The following is an 18278-nucleotide window of genomic DNA, read 5'->3' on the forward strand; positions in this document are numbered from 1 at the left end:
TTCTGATCTCATTTATTGCATTATTCATTGTATATTATCTCTTTTTTATTTCTTCTAGGTCCTTGTTAAACCTTTCTTGCATTTTCTCAATCCTTGTCTCTAGGCTATTTATCTGTGATTCCATTTTGATTTCAAGATTTTGGATCATTTTCACTATCAATATTCGGAATTCTTTCTCAGGTAGATTCCCTATCTCCTCCTCTTTGGTTTGGTTTGGTAGGCATTTCTCCTGTTCCTTTACCTGCTGGGTATTCCTCTGTCTCTTCATCTTGGTTATATTGCTGCGTTTGGGGTGGCCTTTCTATATTCTGGGAATTTGTGGAGTTCTCTTTATTATGGAGTTTCCTCACTGTGGGTGGGGTTGTATCAGTGGCTTGTCAAGGTTTCTTGGTTAGGGAGGCTTGTGCTGGAGTTCTGGTGGGTGGAGCTGGATTTCTTCTCTCTGGAGTGCTATGAATTGTCCAGTAATGGGTTGTGAGACGTCAATGGTTTTGGAGTAGTTTTGAGCTGCCTGTATATTGGAGCTCAGGGGTGTGTTCCTATGTTGCTGGAGAATTTGCATGGTATGTCTTGCTCTGGAACTTGTTGGCCCTTGGGTGGAGCTTGGTTTCAGTGTAGGTATGGAGGCATTTGATGAGCTCCTATTGATTAATGTTCCCTGGATTCAGGATTTCTCTGTTGTTCTTAGGATCTGAACTTAAGCCTCCTGTTTCTGGTTTTCAATTTTATTTTTACCCTAGCCTTAGGACTTCTCCATCTATACAGCACTGATGATAAAGCATCTAGGTTAAAGATGAAAGGTTTCTCCACATTGAGGGCCACCTATAGAGGTTCACTGAGTTACATGGAGAAGAGAAGAGGGAGGGGGTAGTTAGAGGTGACTGGAATGAGATGAGGTGGGATCAAAAGAGGAGAGAGCAAGCTAGCCAGTAATCACGTCCTTATGTACGCTCCACAGTCTGGACCACTCAGAGGTGTTCATGGAGTTATACAGGGAAGAGGAGAGCGAGGAAGTAGACAGAGGTGGCCAGGAGATAAAAGAGAGAAATGAAAGGGAGAGAGAGAGATCCGGCCAGTAATCAGTTCCCTGAGTGTTCTCCACCATCTGGAACACACAGAAATTCACAGGGTTGGGTAGAGAAGAGAAGGGGGAGGGAGGAGACAGAGGACACCTGGTGGAGAAAAAGGAGAGTCCAAAGGAAGAGAGAGTGGTCAAACCAGTAATCTCGCTATCAGGTAAAATTGGGTACTGAAGATTGGGTTTTTACATGTACAAAATTGACAACAAATACCAAAAAGCAAAGATTAAGAATCTGGAGTAGAGATTGGATTTTCAAAAATACAATATTAAAGAAAAGAAGAAGAAGAGGAAAAAAAAAGAAGGAAAAACAAACAAACAAACAAAAAAGCCACAAGAATTATTATTAAAAATGTTAATTAGAGAAATAGAGTACTTAAAATTTTAAGAAAGTTTTAAAAAAGAGGAAAAACAAAAAAAAGAAGAAAAAACAATCACGCAACCCCATCAACTCAAAAAAAAAAAAAGTTTGTATAAGTAGTAAAGGTATATCTGGCCCTTTCTCTGGTGTTGTGGGTTGTGTGGGGTCACTTCCAAAGCGGTTCCCTCCTTTTAACTTCCTCTGTTTGTTGGTCTTTTCAGTGTCTGATTTCCATCTTGACACAGGGAGGGTGGTGTTGGACACACTAGGTTCACTATTCAGTCGCGCTGTGGGGAGGGAGGGATGCTGCAAACAAACATTACTGGCGTGTGCTTGCAGTGTCTCATCCACTCTGGGCTTGCCCCTGCTCGTGGTGCACACCACTCAGGCTCTACGTAGCTCCACCGGGGAACCGTCTGAGGCCGGCCCTAGGCTTCATGCACCTCCCCAGTCTAAGTCACTCAGGCTCGGCGCTCAGGAAGCCCTCAGAGGCGCAGATTTGGTTGGGCCTGCGTTTTGTGCCCTTCCCAGGTCCGAGTAGCTCAGGAGTTTGGCGAGCGCAATCACTGCGACTATGGCCTTTCCCTGTTGCTCAGTTTTCAGGGTGTACCACTGGCGTTCCTTCTCAGGCAGATGATGACTGTCAAGAACCCCCAGAAGTCTTAGTTAACAAAGAAGCCTGCTTGCATTTTGGTAGGTAATGTCTCTCTTGGGCTGCGATTGCCCCCTTCCAGCCCTTAAGGTTCTGGCTGCCTGTCACTGGAGGGGGATGGTCTGCAGCCTGCTATATCCAATCCATCCTTTGTTCTGTGTGTGGTCCTGGCGGTGTCTTATGTTCGAGTGTTTCACGTGGTAGCTATCCCACAGTCTGGTTTGCTAGCCCAAGTTAGTTCACTCTGTCCACCCGTGGGGCGTTCTGGCCCGATTCTCAAAAAAGCACTGCAGCCCACGCCTCCCACGGCCCGATTCTTAAAAAGCACTGCCGGCTGCACCTCCCGCTCCTCCCTGCCCAGCCCCCACTTGCTAGTGGCAGATGTAAGCATCTGCGCTGCTTTTCCGCTGGGGGAATTACTGTTTGGCTCGTAATCTGTTGGTTTTAATTATTTATTTATTTTTCCTTCCTGTTATGTTGCCCTCTGTGCTTCCAAAGCTCACCACAGACTTGGCTGCGAGAATGTTTCCTGGTGTTTGGAAACCTCTCTTTTTAAGAGTCTCTTCCCGGGACGGGATTCCCTTCCCGGGATGGAGCTCCCTCCCTACCTCCTTTGTCTCTTTTTTCATCTTATTATATTTTTTCCTACCTGTTTTTGAAGCCAATGATCTGCTTTGCTGGGTGCCTGATGTCCTCTGCCAGCATTCAGAAGTTGTTTTGTGGAATTTACTCAGCGTTGAAATGTTCTTTTGATGAATTTTTGAGGGAGAAAGTGGTCTCCTCGTCCTATTCCTCTGCCATCTTAGGACCGCCCCTGTGATCTTTCTTCTTATACTTTTAGTCTGTTCTTTTCTACAGCTAAGCCATGTCTGTTTAGTTGGATTTTGCCAGATATTATTTAAGAAAGTAGGAGAAAATTGATGAGATTAATAAGCTCCCTGATCCCTGGATCATTTATTTCACAGACCTTCATGGATCCTCTGTTTTGTGGAAGGCCCTGTGTTAGCAGTGGGGACACTGGGAGAAGCAGGACACCCCCACACCTAGAGTGGGAGTCTAAAGTCACTATGAGGGCCCAAGGCCATCTCCAGGCAGCTGAGTTCTTGCTAACTCACCTGCCACTCCTCAATCTGTTTGGCTAAAACAGCATCTTTTTTACAAAAGTTTACAAATCGGGTGACTGAAGAGAGGCCCCCATGTGAAGGTGAGTGGTTCCCTGTGCTCCCCCATGGTCATGGGTGCAGCAGGTCCCATCCAGCATCTGTGCTGGGACTGTAGCCTTCTTTCAAGGGTTAAGGAGGCCCCCTCCTGAGTGAGGACAAGAGGGTCCAGGCACCACAGAACAGAGAGTCCCAAAGAATACACTCCACTCCTACTAGGCATCCTGGGGGACCCAGTCTGGGTTGGCAAGCTGAGACCCCATGCCCCCTCACTTCCTCAGTGAACTCAGGGATTCAGAGGCTTGGTCTTTGTGGTGCAGTCACAGGTGGGCAGACAGAGGGGCCCACATCCTGCGGAGACTCGAGGAGACTGAAGGTCCCCAGGAGATACATGTACTACTCTCCCAACAGACCTGGGGGACTGGGGGAATGGCGTCCAGATGTGACGTCACTGATCCCAGTGGGAGGGAAGAAGTGAGGGCCTAGGTCAGGTGCCCAGGTTCGGGTCAGCAGAGTGAAGGAATCCAGCTGTGCTATGAGTCAAGGTAGAACCCTGTGGGGGGCTCTGGGCCCCAGGTCATCCAGGTTTTCAATGCTCTCAGACCCTGGTCCCCAGCAGTGTTGTGGGAATGAGCCCCCTACTCCCGCTTGCCTCTCAGGGGTCCTGGCTGGGGAGGGCCTGGTTCTAAGGGGAGCAATGTCAGGGTGAGAAAGAGGTGCCCAGACCTACTGAGAGTCAAAGTGAAGAGTAGGAGGGTTGAAGATGGCCGGGTATATCCTCTCAGCTCTGGGAAACCCTGGGCATGGAACCCTGATGTCATGTCCACAACTGTCCCTAAGGGTCTTGGTGCTGTGGCAGCCTTGAGGTGAGGGCCCCACCTCCGATCAACACAAGGGGCATCCCTGGAAATACCAGGGCTCAAGATGAGGACCTTGAAAGAGGACACAGGGGACCCCACAGGTCCCAGGACCTGCTGTCAGCCCAGGGCAATTCTGGTGGCTGCATAAGCACAAGGTCTCGGGAACATTGAAGACTTGATATAAGCAGTGGGACCTCATAGACTGGTGATGAGATTCTTGGATTCTGAAGGAATTTAGGTGAGGACCCTGAGGGAGAACTTAGGGGACCCCTCAAGAGGAGACTTAAGCCGCCTGTGTCAGACCATCCTGGGTGCGTTTCTCAGCCAAGGCCCGTGGTCCTGATCTGTTCCCCTGAATCACTCCTGTCTGTGGTCTGATCCTAGAAATCATGCTTGTGGTCGAGATGAGTGACCTGAGTAAGCCAAGCAAGGCCAAGGAAGACCTTCAGGACCCAGGAGAGGCTCAGGGCCCTGTGGAGTTGCAGCTCTTTGGGGCTGAGGGGGTGGAGGCTGCATCCTCCTCGGCCTCCTCTGCACCCTAGGAGGGCAGCCACTCTGCTGCTATGAGTTCCTGTGGGGTCTGCAAGCCTAGGCAGAGACCAGCAAGTGGCAAGTCATGGTGTTTCTGTTCAGAGTCAACCAAAGACAGGGGGCCTTCCCACCCCTGTCTGCAGTGGCAGTAAGGGAGGAGGAAATGGGGGCCTGAGTCAGAGCAGCAGCCAGGTGATCCTTCCCTCTGTGATTGAAGATGGAGCAGTCAGCCTTCAGAAGTGAGGGCCAGGGCCAGTTGAGGGAACCACTGTGTAGCATCTTTGGGTTCCTGTTCTCTACGATGACATGGAGATTCATCTCTGTTTTCTTTAGAAAATTTCCAAACTGATAATTTAAGAGAAGGCTGCTACTGCTGCTGCTAAGTTGCTTCAGTCATGTCCAACTCTGTATGACTCCATAGACGGCAGCCTACCAGGCTCCCCTATCCCTGGGGTTCTCCAGGCAAGAATACTGGAGTGGGTTGCCATTTCCTTCTCCACTGCATGAAAGTGAAAAGTGAAAGTGAAGTCATTCAGTCATGTTCAACTCCTAGCGACCCCATGGACTGCAGCCTACAAGGCTCCTCTGTCCATGGGATTTTTCCAGGCAAGATTACTGGAGTGGGTTGTCATTGCCTTCTCTGAACAGAAGGCTAAATAAACTTTAATGTCTTAGTTTGTGAATGATGAGGATCAAAATGTGTTTGTGGTTACCCAGTTCAGGTACAAGGGTTTTGCTCCTTTGTAAAAGAGATTGGGCACTCTTCCATTTTGATTTGTGACCCTGAAAGGGATACATTGGAATTGCAATTAGAACTGTTTTGGAAATGTGAGCTTACTTAACAGCAATATTGATGGGTGAGATTTAGATAATAATAAAGGTGATCATAGTGAATTTATGTTTCTGTCATTTTGTGTATCATTTTCAAAAAACTACATTATCTCTTTTTACTTGGATTTGTCTGGGTTATTTAAGGAGGTAGCAAGCAATTAATCTGAGCCCCTGCCCACTGGCTCATTGATTCTGAAGACCTTTACAGACCTCTGCTCCCTGAAAGGCCATGTTAGCCGTGAGGATGCTAGGAGAAGCAGGACAACCCCCACTCCTAGAGCGATGGTCTAGGAGCCAGAGTCACAGGAGTAAGTTGAAGAGACATCCTCTAGTCCCACAGAACAAGGCAACACGGGGCAGGGCAGTGGGGTTCCAGGAGAAGCAACCTGGAGTTGGTGTCTGAGCCAGGTCATTTTGGGGCTTTGGAAAGCTGGGTTTCTTCTGTGAGGGGTGAGTCTGATGAGGCTGGGTGGTGGCACCCTTCAGTATTGCATAATGTCTTAGGGGTGATGGGAAAATATGAAAGGGATCATTGATGTGAAGTGTCCTTTTGCATCTTGGATAAACCCCAGCGACATCTCCTTCTCGGGCAGGAAGGAAGGGGTCCTGGCTCTTAGCACATTGCTATTGACCACAGGGATAAAGAATGTGTTTTCCACCCATATCTGCAAAGAATCCTGCAGAACTTTGGCCACACTGCCTTTCAAGTGATGCCCAAGCAATCCATGGAACTACCCTCTCTTTCCTGGTGCCAGGGATCCAGAGCCTAATGTGTTAATCAGCTTTAAATTATCTTATTTTATAATTGGCCATTAATCAACGACTTGATTTTTGTTGGGGCTGCAGTGAAGGAATATAATGGTTTGGATGGAAGACAGGCTGGGACAGAGACAAAGAGTGGTTCTTGATTTTCCTGGAGCAAGTTTTTCCTGCTGGAACACTCCTCAACAACCAAAGTTAACGGGCGCTCTAACTGGAAATGGGGCTTCTGGGATAGCTCAAAGGATAAAAACCTGCTTGCATTGTGGGAGACCTGGGTTCTAGCCCTGGGTCAGGAAGATCACCTGGAGAAGGGCATGGCGACCCACTCCAGTATTCTTGCCTGGAGAATTGCAAGGACAGAGGATACTGGTGGTCTACAGCCCATGGAGTCTCAAAGAATTGAACACAGCTAAGCTAATAACACTATGGTCCACTATGGTCTAACTGGAAAAGTTAACTAGTTTTATATATGAATCATCATGTTTGGCTGATTAGCTATTCCACATCCTATTGAAGTGCATATTCTCAGACATGGCCTGGAACACAAACCAACCAACCCCTTTCCACAGTGGAGAGTGGAGGAGTGTCTGAAGACAACAGTGTGAGAGATTCTTGCCCCACCATCACAGTGCCAACAGAGGCCAGGCCCTGCCAGATGCAACGCATCCCTCAGGTGCATCCTGCAGCCCAACACATGGGGCTCCTCATACCAGCTGCAGTGAGGGTGGGGAGTAGCTGGAGGGCCTCTGGGCTGGGGAACTCCAATGTGGGGATGCCAAGGGCAGAGGCAGGAGAGTGAGGAGGAGAAAGGCAGGCCTTGGACATCATGAGTACTTCTGTGTACACAACACAAGTGTCCTGAGTCACAGCTTACAAAACTTGATGCCACACAAACACACTGCCAGGGCCCATATGGTGCCTAGAGGAGGGGGACCAGAAAAAGCAGCTGCCTCAGAACACAGGGGATGAAGAGGGGCCCAGAGAGGGGTCAGGCAAGAAAGGCCATCAAGCCAGGCTGCCACAGATACCACGGTCTTTGGTCCCCTTCAGAGGAGCCACCAGGGACCCCCACTGATGATCACAGCCTTCAGGGTCATGTCCCAGTCAGATGAACCAACCTGAAGGAATGTTTTGTCAACCTGTTTAGCAGCACGAAGGCAAGGGAGCAAGTGCAGGTCGTGGCCTGCAAGCTCCATTCTAGCCTCCAGTTCTCAGGCTGCAAGGCCCCTTGGCAAGCCTCTTCCACACCCTCTTAGCTCTCCCCTTTCAGACACCAGGCAGTGGCCCTCACACAGGGCAAATGACCCTGCTGAGTGGCAGAACTGGGGGGGTGCTTTCTCTAGGGGGACAGTGCCCAAGGGTCCTCACACAAGGGCCTTTCCAAGGTGCCAGTCTGCTCCCTACATGGTGATTTTGAAGAACAGTGGCCCACAAAGGTCAGAGAAGACATCTCTAAACCCACTGCCCTATCACCCATGTGCGCTGAAGACAGGTGACTCTCAATGGAGTTTTGTCCATTCCCACACATGGACACTCATCCATTTTCAAATACAGGTAGATGGGGGCTTCCTCTGGTGACACCTAGCTCAACAAGTCTGACATGTCCCTGGGAGTGAGTGTCTGTAAAGGAAGCCCCTTGAAAGGTGCTTAACAAGTGAGCCAACAAAATCATTTGATGTATCTCCCATCTAGGTAAGGGAGAACAGGTCCACAGTGGTGGTGGGGACAGGGGCAGGGGCGGACAAGATCAGAGCTGGCCTCAGAGAGGACCAGTGAAATGCTTGTTTTCAATAGAACAAGCTGTACCTTGAGCTCCCAATCAAGTTCTTCAAAGGGCAGGTACCCATGGACACCCAAGTTGGACATGGGAGGCCAGGATCAGGAGTAGCAGAAGCCCAATCAACCCACTGATGAAGGAAACAATAATTTTGAGGCAGCCTCCAGGGAGGCTGAATCCAAGGCTCTGGGCAGGGAACAAGAAAAGCACACACACAGGTGTTCCAAAAGTGAGCACTTTAGGGCCAGGAAAGCAGTCTTTATGGGAAGAAATGGAAACTGAAGACAGCAGCCTATGATCTGCAGTGGGATGATGTCTAGACGTGGGCAGAGCTCGGGAGGCTGCAAACTCAGCAAAGCACATGGCTCTGCCTTCCCACATGGCATCCTGGGGAGTCTGTGTCTCAGGTACTTGGGGAACAGTCAAGTGGAATGTTAGGTTGCTCACACTGTGCTCAAGCAGAGCCCTACTCTGGGGAGAGCTCAACCTAGGGAGTGGAGGGGGCAGGACAACAGGACTCTGACTTTGGGGCCATCTGAGTGGGACAGAACGACCGGCAGCACCAGCCAGAAGACAACAAAGCCAGAAAAGGGGCAAGGCCAAGGCCCGAGGGTGGGAAGGTGGGACCACCAACAAAGGCTAGGCTAACCAGCCCGCTATGGATTCCATCTTCTGGGAGGGACAGTTGCCAGGGGCCCATCTGACCCCTGGGATCTCTCACAGTGGTAACCAAGCCAGGACTCGCCAGGACCTGGCCCTTAAGCAAAAGCCAACCACAGCCCTGCCCATTGGTAGGGAGGGGGTGGGGCCAGGGGCACATTTGTCAACCCATACAGGGCCTGGCCCCCTGGAACAAGGCACCTGGAAGCAGATGTGAGCCTTTGCAGGCAACCTGAAACATTATTTTCTGTTCTTTAAGAAAAGAGACCAGCTGGGGATCCATCTCCGTCCCCAGACACCTCCCCCACACTGAGCCAGGGCTGCCTCTCCACATCACCTCTGTGACATCATGAAACAGTTAAGGAAGCTAACCACTTAATTGGCTGCCTGGCCAATGACCCAGATTCTAGAATCTCCAGAGAGTATTTATGGGGCACCCCGACCCTTGCCTGAGGCCTTTCTGCCCTGAGCATTCACCGCTGGGGTAGAGAATGCTCCTGAGCTAGACTGGCTCCATGGCTAGTCAGAGTTCCCAGAAGGCACACACAGCCCCACTGGCCCCATTAACTTATGGGGAGCCTGCAGCAGGGGACCCCCATGAGTCCTCCCAAGATCCAAATGTTGATTCAGCGGAGACTTCGGAGAAGCAGGGTGACCAACCCAAGAGCCCAGATTCAGGCCTCCATGACAATCTGCCCCAACAGGGCCTGAAGCCACAAATAGCCAACAAGGAAGAGAACCACACCTTCCTCGGGCTGTCCTTCCCCAGGAAGCTCTGGAGAATTGTGGAGGATGAGGCCTTCACCTCTGTGCACTGGAACGATGAGGGAGACATGGTGGTCATTGAGGCAGATCTCTTCCAGACAGAGGTCCTCCAGCGCAGAGGTGCAGACCAGATCTTTGAGACAGACAACATCAAAAGCTTCATCCGTGAACTGAACCTGTACGGTTTCAGTAAAATCTCCCCTTTGGGTCACTCTGCAGGGAAGAAGATGATGGTAATGTAGAAAGTCCTTCTGGGGAGGCTAGACTAGATAAGCTGAGTGCTGGATGGGTTTCATTTCCCAGGGGAACGTTGTTCTCATGAGAGGGTGGTTAAGGAGAGGAGAACACAAGGTCTGTCTTGTTCCACCACCCACCTTAGACAGGATCCACAGGGGTGACTCCAGATCCTGAGTGGCCACTGAATGTCAGGGACCGCCAGTAATACCTCAAGTGAGGATGGCCCCAGGGGTGCTCTAAGGAGAAACATGCTAGAGCCTCATAACCTTCCGGAATGAAGAGATCTTGTCTCTATACATAGACATGGCTGGGACGGTGGTGGGGAGGAGGGCGGCGAGGAAGGCCTCTTCTCCCCCTTGCTTTCTAAAGTGATTCATTTTCTTTCAGATCTATCGCAACTCCAATTTTCAGAAAGACAAGCCTCTCCTCCTGCAGAACATCCCAAAGAGAAAGAAGCGAGCGGTGGCAACCAGACACTCTCCTCGACTCCACCACAACCAGTGCACCCAAGAGGCCGACAAGAAAGTCCAGAAGAGAACCCCACCTGTTCGCAGAACCCCCAGCCGGCGATCATTTGTGCTCTCTCACCTTTGGTCCATGGGCAGTGTACCCAGGCAGGCTGGGGCAAACCATCTCCCCAGGGAGGAGGGTGGCCCCAGTGGAAAGGGCACATCCAGCAATACCACGTCTGCACCCCCAGCTACTTCTGGGAGGGAGGGTACAGGGCAAATGCCCGAGAGCCCCCTAGAGTACCCAGATTATGATTCAGTGATGGCTTTGTACAACACCTGTTACTCCATCCTGACAGCAGCTCTTTCCTTCACGGCCCCAAATGAGGCCCCTGAGGCAGAGGAGGAGCAGGGAGAGTCCTCAGATTACAAATGTGTACTCTGTGAGCAGGTCAAGGACAAGCCCAATCCCTGACCTCTCACGTTCCTAAGGACACTCAAAAGTACTCTCTTGTAATCAAAAATCGATTTTTGGCTCTAATGAAGTGGAACAAAACTACACAGGAGTAAATAAAGAATGAGGACTGCAAGTCTGTGTTCTTTCTGTCTGTCCACACTATTCACACGGCACAGGGCGAGCCAGATGAGGCTGGCAGCCCACGCCCCATGCAGGCTTCTGTCTGGCCCCCATGGTCCCTTTTCAGTTGAAGCAGCAGCATTTCACATGCTTGGCCAAGAGTCTGGCTCACTAGCCAAGTGCTGAGGCCAGCCAGGACAGGCTGGTCACTGCTCAGCAGATGGCCCAGCCAGGCTTCTGACCTTGGGGGTGTCACCTTCCCTGAGTCATGCACCCTAAAGCAGAAGGGACTTCTCCTGGGTCCCCCAATGGTGCCACAAGTCTCTGTTCAGTAGCTGAGCATCTCCAGCTGTTGATCCAGGGGCCACCCCTCAAGAGGCTGACAAGAAAGCAGGGTCACCCTACCCACCAAGGGCCTTACAAACACATGACATCAAACCCAAAGACAAGTACAAGGTTTCCACAAAGTGAACACCAGCCCTTGTCACTCTGCCCTCGCAGGTGTATTTAGGAGTCTGTCTTTGGATGTGAGGTGGCCAGGCACCACATCCAACACACATGCTTTGTGAGCCAAGGGACACATTAGAGCAGGGCAAGGGTCACCTGCAAGGACAAACCACAGCCTGTTTCTGGGCCTGTGGGCCTCTCCACCTGCCAGAAGCCTTACCAGCTGCTCATGCTCAGCCCCACCCCCGGTCTTCCTCCATCACCCCCAGACACTGTTTCAACATCAGGGAGTTTGGACCAGAACAAAGAGGGAAAAACACTAATCGGTTTCATAACAACACATTTCTCTCAACCACCCAGACCCAGCAGGGCCAAAATGAGTGGCGATGCCATCTTATTATAAAAGTCAAGGTTCTGGAGACTCATGCTGAGTCCCAAGCAGCACCACACAAGGGGTATCCCAGACCCCCGACCCATATCAAGTTGGCAGCACACCCCAGGGTGGGGCCGATTGAGACAGAACCAGATGGGCACGTCCAGGGAGCAGTGGTGACTGAACAGTATCACCATGTGCAGGTCTCTTGGTCACCTTCCTCTCGACAGCCGATCCTGGACAGGCCTCCTGCCCAAAGGGGATCAGGTGCTTGGGGATGTCCACCTGGAAGATGTCCTTCCCACCCCTCCCAGGGATGGGCTGCAGCAGCCAGCAGGGCTTGTCGAGCACAGTCAGGTACTTCTGTCAAAGGTTGCATAGCAGGGCTTGATTCTCCAGCTCCTCTACCTCTTCAGGATCTAGGTTTTCTGGGCACAGTAAAGTGTCCCCAATTTCCACGAGACCTGTGTGCAAAGACAGGACACAGAAGGAGAACAAGGTGATTCAAAGTCATGCCTGCTAGAGACTAAGACCATATCACGGAGGAAACCTGAGGTGAACTGGGTCCTCTGGATGAGCATTTTCAGATGGGCTCACCTTGGCCAAGCCAGGGAGGTGGCGAAATGAAAGACTGAGGCCTGGTGCTCCATGAACCCATCTGGCCATGGGCAGCTCTCAGTCTGACCACTGCAGGCTACAGGGACAGAGCAGGAGGGCTCCAGCGGAGCCAGCAGGCATCAGGTCCCCAAGGGATTTACCAGCAGAGAGGTATTGCTGTGGGGCCTCACTCCTGGGGAATCAGGGGACTTGCTCAGGCCCAGCTGCTGGCACTGTGGGTATTGAACCCAGGCTGGGTGCTTTCCTGCCTCTCACAGTCTCTGCCAGGCACACAGACATATGTGGGGACACACACACACACACACATACAAAGCGCCATGTGCAGACCTGGACCCGCCTCTGCTCAGAGCACAAAAGGAGACTGAGGCCAGGGAGGTGGTCAGGCACCTCGTGCCATTGTCTCCCAGCCAAGGTACCTCGTTGTCCCTCTGAAGAAATCTTAGCCTCCCCACCCCCCATCAACTGGTTCAACAGAAAACAAACGGACACAACCTGGCTGAGATCCAGGTCAGCACTGGGGGCCATGAAGGCAGCGTGGGGCAGGGCCTCACTTGCCGATGATCACTGAGGCTGAACTTGTTCCCATCCTGCAGCAAGGCCTGGATCTGGGTGGGGCTCATCCCCAGCCTCTGCCCCAGCAGGTCCCTCCAGGCCACATCCACCCAGTACCAATGTGCTATGTGGACGGCCAGGGTACAGTGCCAGTGGTCATGTAACACGGGCCTCCACTGCTGCTCCAGGAGCTTGACACCATTTAAGATGAGAACTCCATAAGGCTGTCAGAAGGACAGACAGCTGAATTTTACCTCCCAGGGCTCCCAGGGCCTCACATGGCTGCAGACACACAGAACCACAAACTTCAGGAGCCTGACACAGTAGCCTCCAAGCTCACAGCCCTGGGCCGGACCTCAGCCCCACGTGCCCGAGCATCCTCTAAGCCTGTGAGGGGGTCAGAGAGGTCTGGCTTTTTTCATCTGTCTCCACGGGGTCCACTGATAGGAGGGTGGTGACCCAGAGGACCCATCCATCACATGCAGCCTGTTGGGAGGTCAACAAGGAGGGCAGGACAGCAGGAGAGAGGCAGTTGGTGAGTTCCAAGACAGAGGGCACCAAAACCCTAGAAGCACTGAGGAGGGAGGGTGGGTTCCCTGGCTTCACAGTGCAGTGGGCAGGCTCTGGTCCATTCCCAGCACAGACGGGCACTGTCCTGGACTTGACTTCCCCCACCCCAGACGCTACCCCACCCCTCAGCTCCTGGGCCCATCCCTGCCCATGCTCTGCATATCCCCCATCTTAAACCAAGGTTGATGAGGGCAGATCTGTGCTAACCAACCTAGCCTCAGTCCTGGGGCTGCCCTGGACCTCAGACTGCCCTGCCAGTTATCTTCACCATGCCTTTGGGAGCCACCTTCCTCCCAGCCCTTCCCACACCACAGCCTCCACTGTCATCAGATGCCCTGGCCCCTGCCCAGAGCCTAGAGAAAGAACAAAGAGAAGGAACCTCTGGGATGAGTGCACTCCCTGTCCTTGCCAGGGCCTGGGACAGCACCATGCAGGGAATCACAGAAATCAAACCTCAAATAACCTGCTAGGTTACTGTCAACTCATTTGACACCTGAGGAGGCACCAAAAGACAGAGAAATACCCCATGACTGCAGGGGACCTGACCACACGCACCTCCATCCTCACCTCTTTCCTTATACCTGGAAGGGAGTCCCTGTTCACTGGAAGGGGTTGGAGGGGGAGGAACAGAGGCGCCAGCCTGAACCTGAGCAGGGTCTCAGCACCTGGCTGGAAGCCTCTGTTTCCATGTGGCTGTGACGACAGGGATACAGTCCCAGAGACACCCAGCCCAGAGCCTCCGGGGCCTTTCCTTCCCTGAGCACAGCAGAGCCATAGTTATCACAGGCCCACAAGGCCCCACATGATCTGGCTCCTAACCTGGCAGCCTGCTCTCTTTGCCCCTGGATTTACCCCCAGTAGCCATGAAGGGCATCCTCCCATCCTTGGAACATTCCAGTGTGTTCCTTCCTCAGAGCCTTTGTAGGGGGTGAGGAATCACATTGTGTCCCCTCAGAGTCAGGTGCTGGAGTCTCAATCCCAAGTACCTCGGTGTGATATTACATACAAAGAAAAGGTCTTCACAGAGCTGATGGGGGTCAAGTGAGCTCAACAGGATGGACCCTCCTCTAACAGGACGGCTGTCCTCATACAAAGGACATATTTAGAGACAGACAGGCACACAGGAGAACTGGGGTGAAGAGGAAGGCAGAGCTCTCCAAGTCCAGACAGTCTCACCATGGCCAGCAATGCCCTGGAAGAGAGGGGGGAAGAAATGGGACAGACTCTCTCCACAGCCCTCATGAGAGCTAACGTCAGCCAACACCTCAACCTCGGCTGCCGGCCTCCTGAACCAACAAGGTTTCTACTTTGAGCCACCAGGTGCCATCCTGTTGCGGCTGCCGGCAAATGAAGCCAGACGATCAGCCCTGCTCTGACATCTCTCTGCCAGGGCAAGGGGGGAGTGGGGGATGTCTTCTCCAGTCCCAGGACCTCGGGTACACTCCTCCTCATCTGCACAACTTCATGTGCATGTTTTCATCTTACATGGTGTCTGTTTACATCTCCCAGTTTCAGGGATCCAACAAGTTACTGATGCTTTCCCCTGATGGAAGGGAAGGGAAAACTCATTCTGCCAATACAGCCACTCAAAATGACCACACACTCACTGAAGAGCCATGCAGGAGGAGGCCCGGGGCAAAGGACACACATCCAAGGTGCTGACACACACCAGCAAATGGCCTTCCACAAAGGCATCCCCTGTTTCCACTCCAGCAACCACAGGCAAGGGTGTTATATCCTCATGCCCTGGCTGGCCCTGAGCATCATTTGGTTGAAACTTTGCCCACCTGCTGAGTGACAAAGGGTCACATTTTTCACTGGGTCTGGTTTGGTTCCCAGGTAGCCTGGTTGGCCCCTGGAGCTTGGCCATTGCTATGCCTTGTACTAGGGTATGTGACTGGATCCCAGGCTTGCCAGTTTCCACCATTCAGTTTCTCAGCCAACTCATCCCCTCCTGGGTGCCTCCAAATCTCATCAGTGTGGGTGGAATCCCTGAGCAAGAAGGGGCTCAAGTGCTTCTACCACTTGAAGCAGAGGGTGCCTGCTTGGTGGCCAGAGGAGAAAACACATTTCTGCCTGCTTGACTGACAGGAAGAAAATCATCAGTGACAACACACAAATCTTGGAGAACAAGCCACCATGGTCTTCTCCTCAGCAGAGGCCTCAGACCACAAGGAAACAGTAGGGCCCAACTGATGAGAAACACATGTGCAGGTTCCCTTAGGTTTGGTTCTGCTCATCACAGCAGCTGGCCTGTCCTCATGTGGCTGGGTAGGGACTCCACGATGCCTCAGTAAGCAGCACAGAAACCCATCCCCCAGGAATGATGGTGATTTATAGTCCAGGAGACCCCCACAAGGAACCAGAGAAAATGACTCCTCTCCTCACACTGCCACTCTGGAAGGATCCTGGGGTCACCATATTCAGTTGGCTGCCCTCCATGGACTCATGGTTGGGCCCCACCAGGAGGGGAATTGTGAACAAGCAGCTGAGCCCTGCAGGGTCAGGCCTGGGTAGGGGCTGCACATAGGGGGCAGGTGGGTCTCGCTTGGGGTCACAGTCTGGGGGCAGAGTACGAGACTGGAAGGAGGTCAAGGATGCCTTCACATGTGTCCCAAGGCGTCACCAGGACACACATGTGGAAAGAAAGCAGGTGGGGACTGTGGCCATGGAGGGAACCTGAAGGTGCTGCTTGGCCACATGGCAGGCGCTCCTGGTCCCAGAGCCTGGAAAGCCCTGCCTGAAGGTAAACTCCATACATGAAGCAGGTCCCCCCCTTCCTGCAAACAGAGTGAGTCACAGGCACTTTGGGATGGCCGGGCTGTGGCCACCAGGCAGGACAGTGGTCCACCACCAGGACTGAGACTGCTGAGAGCACTGGCTGGCCTCAGTTGCATGGCACCCACAAACACTGACACCTGTCGTTTCTGGTGTGTACGGCTGCCCATACACATGCAGGTACACATGCACACATTTACATAGGCATACACATATGCAGACATGCACATATGAACAAAGGTGCATTCCCTCACCAGCCCTATCTGCTAGGAGATGAAACAGGATCCACCACACCCTGAGGCACCTGGAAGGTCAGGCCAGGAGGATCCTCCAGATCAGTGGCCTGGAGCAGAGCCCAGAGGAGGACCAGGAAGTGAGCGGCTAGGCAGAAGAGAGAGGCGGAGGCAGGAGGAACAGGGCAAGGAGTCAGAGGCTGAAGTGTGGGAAAGACCTGGGTGAGAAGGAGCTTCTGGAGAGGGAGGCAGGGTGGGGCAGGGCTGGGCCTGGGTGGAGCTATCAGAGGCGGGTGGGGCTGACAGGATTGAAGCTGTGGGCCCAGGGAACCCATAGAGAGTGGGCCTGTCCAGCTTCATGGCAGAGGCCAGGCTGTGTCCTTTTGAGTCCTTGCCATAGGTGTCCAGTCCGTGAGACTCAGTGAGATTCAAAATGACCGCACCCAGGGTCTTCAGCAACTGCATCTGAGCTTCAGAGTGGACCCCAGGGGCCAGGGAAGCAGGTAGAGGCACAGCCTCTGGGTGCAATTTCCCATCCCTGGGCTGAAAGCCCAGGCTGGCTCCTCTCCAAGCCACCCTGGGACTGCTGGCCCAGTGCTGAGCAACAGTCTATCTGTTTTTTTGCAGATGTGAAGGAAAATCCTCACTGTGTTTCCTGCTGCCCCTGGAACCTGAGATGTCTCAGAAAAAGGCAGCTTCACCTTCAAAACTGTTTCCTGTCCTCTTCCTCTCGTCTGGGGGCTCAGCCCACCCAGGGCAGCCACCTGACTCTGCTCCTGACCGCCACCCTGCCTGCTGTGTCCCTGCTTCCCAAGTGCCTGATCACAGTAAATATTCCTTTTCCTGTCCTCACTGCTACTAGATGAGCTCAGGCCTCATGGCCTGGGGCTGGTGCTGTTAGCCTACAGCCCCCTGTCAGTCTGGACCCCTCTTGTCTCTCCTCCTCCAGCCAGTATTGCACACACCATTAATTCTGTGTCATGCTGCAAGCACATCTGTCCTCAACCCTGGATGGAAAGCACAGCAGAGCCCTCTCCTATTTAAGCCCCAACCCATCCGTGGTACCCTGGGGGGCTTCCAGTAGTCCCAAGTCTCCTTCCTTGTCACCCAGCACTCTGGTGGCTGTGCTGGCCCTGGGCTCTGTGCAGAGCTCATCCGAGCCCCCAAACTTTCTCATGCAGTTCTGCCCCTGGACCACTGGCTCCTCTTGTCCTGCCCTTGGACCTCTGGCTCCTCTTGTCCTGACCACCTACTGTCCTCCCTCCAGGCACGACTGTAACACCCATTTCTCCATCTGCCAAAGTATCAGGAACTCTCATCTGGGAGTTCTGGGACATCCTGCATCTTCCTGCTGCCCGCCTTTGTCCCCTACTTTCTCCCAGACTGTGGCAGCTGTGCACGAGTCCAGACCCCCACAGGGTCACCAAGACCCAGCAAGGCAAGGCCGGGATCTCCCTGGTTCCTATTAGCTGGGTACCCACACAACTGCTGCCGTGGGAATGTTGAGTTGGAGCAGTGCTTTCCCTTCCAGCAAGCAACCTGCTCTCTCCCTGCAGAAGCCTCTTGACCATGAGTTGAGGGGCAGGGGCTGCCTCCTGAATTTGAGGCTTCAGCACTGTGGGGACCCAAGTGATCACCACAAACTCCCTCATGCTGGTGCCCTACTCCTCGCCCCAAGACTGGTTACCAGCTGCCTCCAGACACCCCAGACACATCCAAAACCAGTAGCAGTTTCAGATCATGAGGGAGGGTCCTGTGAACTGTGGATGGGCTGCTGCTGTTCTTCCTGCATCCTGGTTTTGAACTAGACCTTGCCCAGTGAACTGGATACCATGAAGTGTGCCTGCTGATGGTGGCAGCTGTGAGGCCCTGCTCCATGGCATTTCTCTACACCCGTCCCTTCCCTGCTGCTGGCCCCAGCTCTCCTCACATACCCAGATGTGAGGACCGAGCCATGGGGAGTGCTGCCTCCCACCCCACCTGGATCTCTGAGGCTTTGTGAGGGTT

At 52.8% G+C, this 18278-nt stretch overlaps 1 protein-coding gene across 1 annotated transcript; it reads left to right on the plus strand.

The window, feature by feature from the left end:
* The first annotated feature begins 9187 nt into the window (after positions 1–9187).
* LOC138929964 (heat shock transcription factor, X-linked member 4-like) lies at positions 9188–10598 on the plus strand. Its single transcript, XM_070289612.1, has 2 exons — positions 9188–9670; positions 10062–10598. The coding sequence occupies exons 1-2, from the start codon at positions 9188–9190 to the stop codon at positions 10596–10598; spliced, it is 1020 nt and encodes a 339-aa protein (XP_070145713.1).
* Positions 10599–18278: the final 7680 nt, after the last annotated feature.

The sequence above is a fragment of the Ovis canadensis genome, chromosome X, assembly GCF_042477335.2.
Source record: "Ovis canadensis isolate MfBH-ARS-UI-01 breed Bighorn chromosome X, ARS-UI_OviCan_v2, whole genome shotgun sequence".
Taxonomy (NCBI): Eukaryota; Metazoa; Chordata; class Mammalia; order Artiodactyla; family Bovidae; genus Ovis; species Ovis canadensis.

What these genes read in the sequence shown, in the direction of transcription:
- LOC138929964 (XM_070289612.1), top strand. Translation starts at nt 9,188, where the DNA reads ATGGCTAGTCAGAGTTCCCAGAAGGCACACACAGCCCCACTGGCCCCA. An exon ending in CTGCAGGGAAGAAGATGATG is followed by an intron (nt 9,671 to 10,061) that starts GTAATGTAGAAA and finishes ATTTTCTTTCAG; the next exon opens with ATCTATCGCAACTCCAATTT.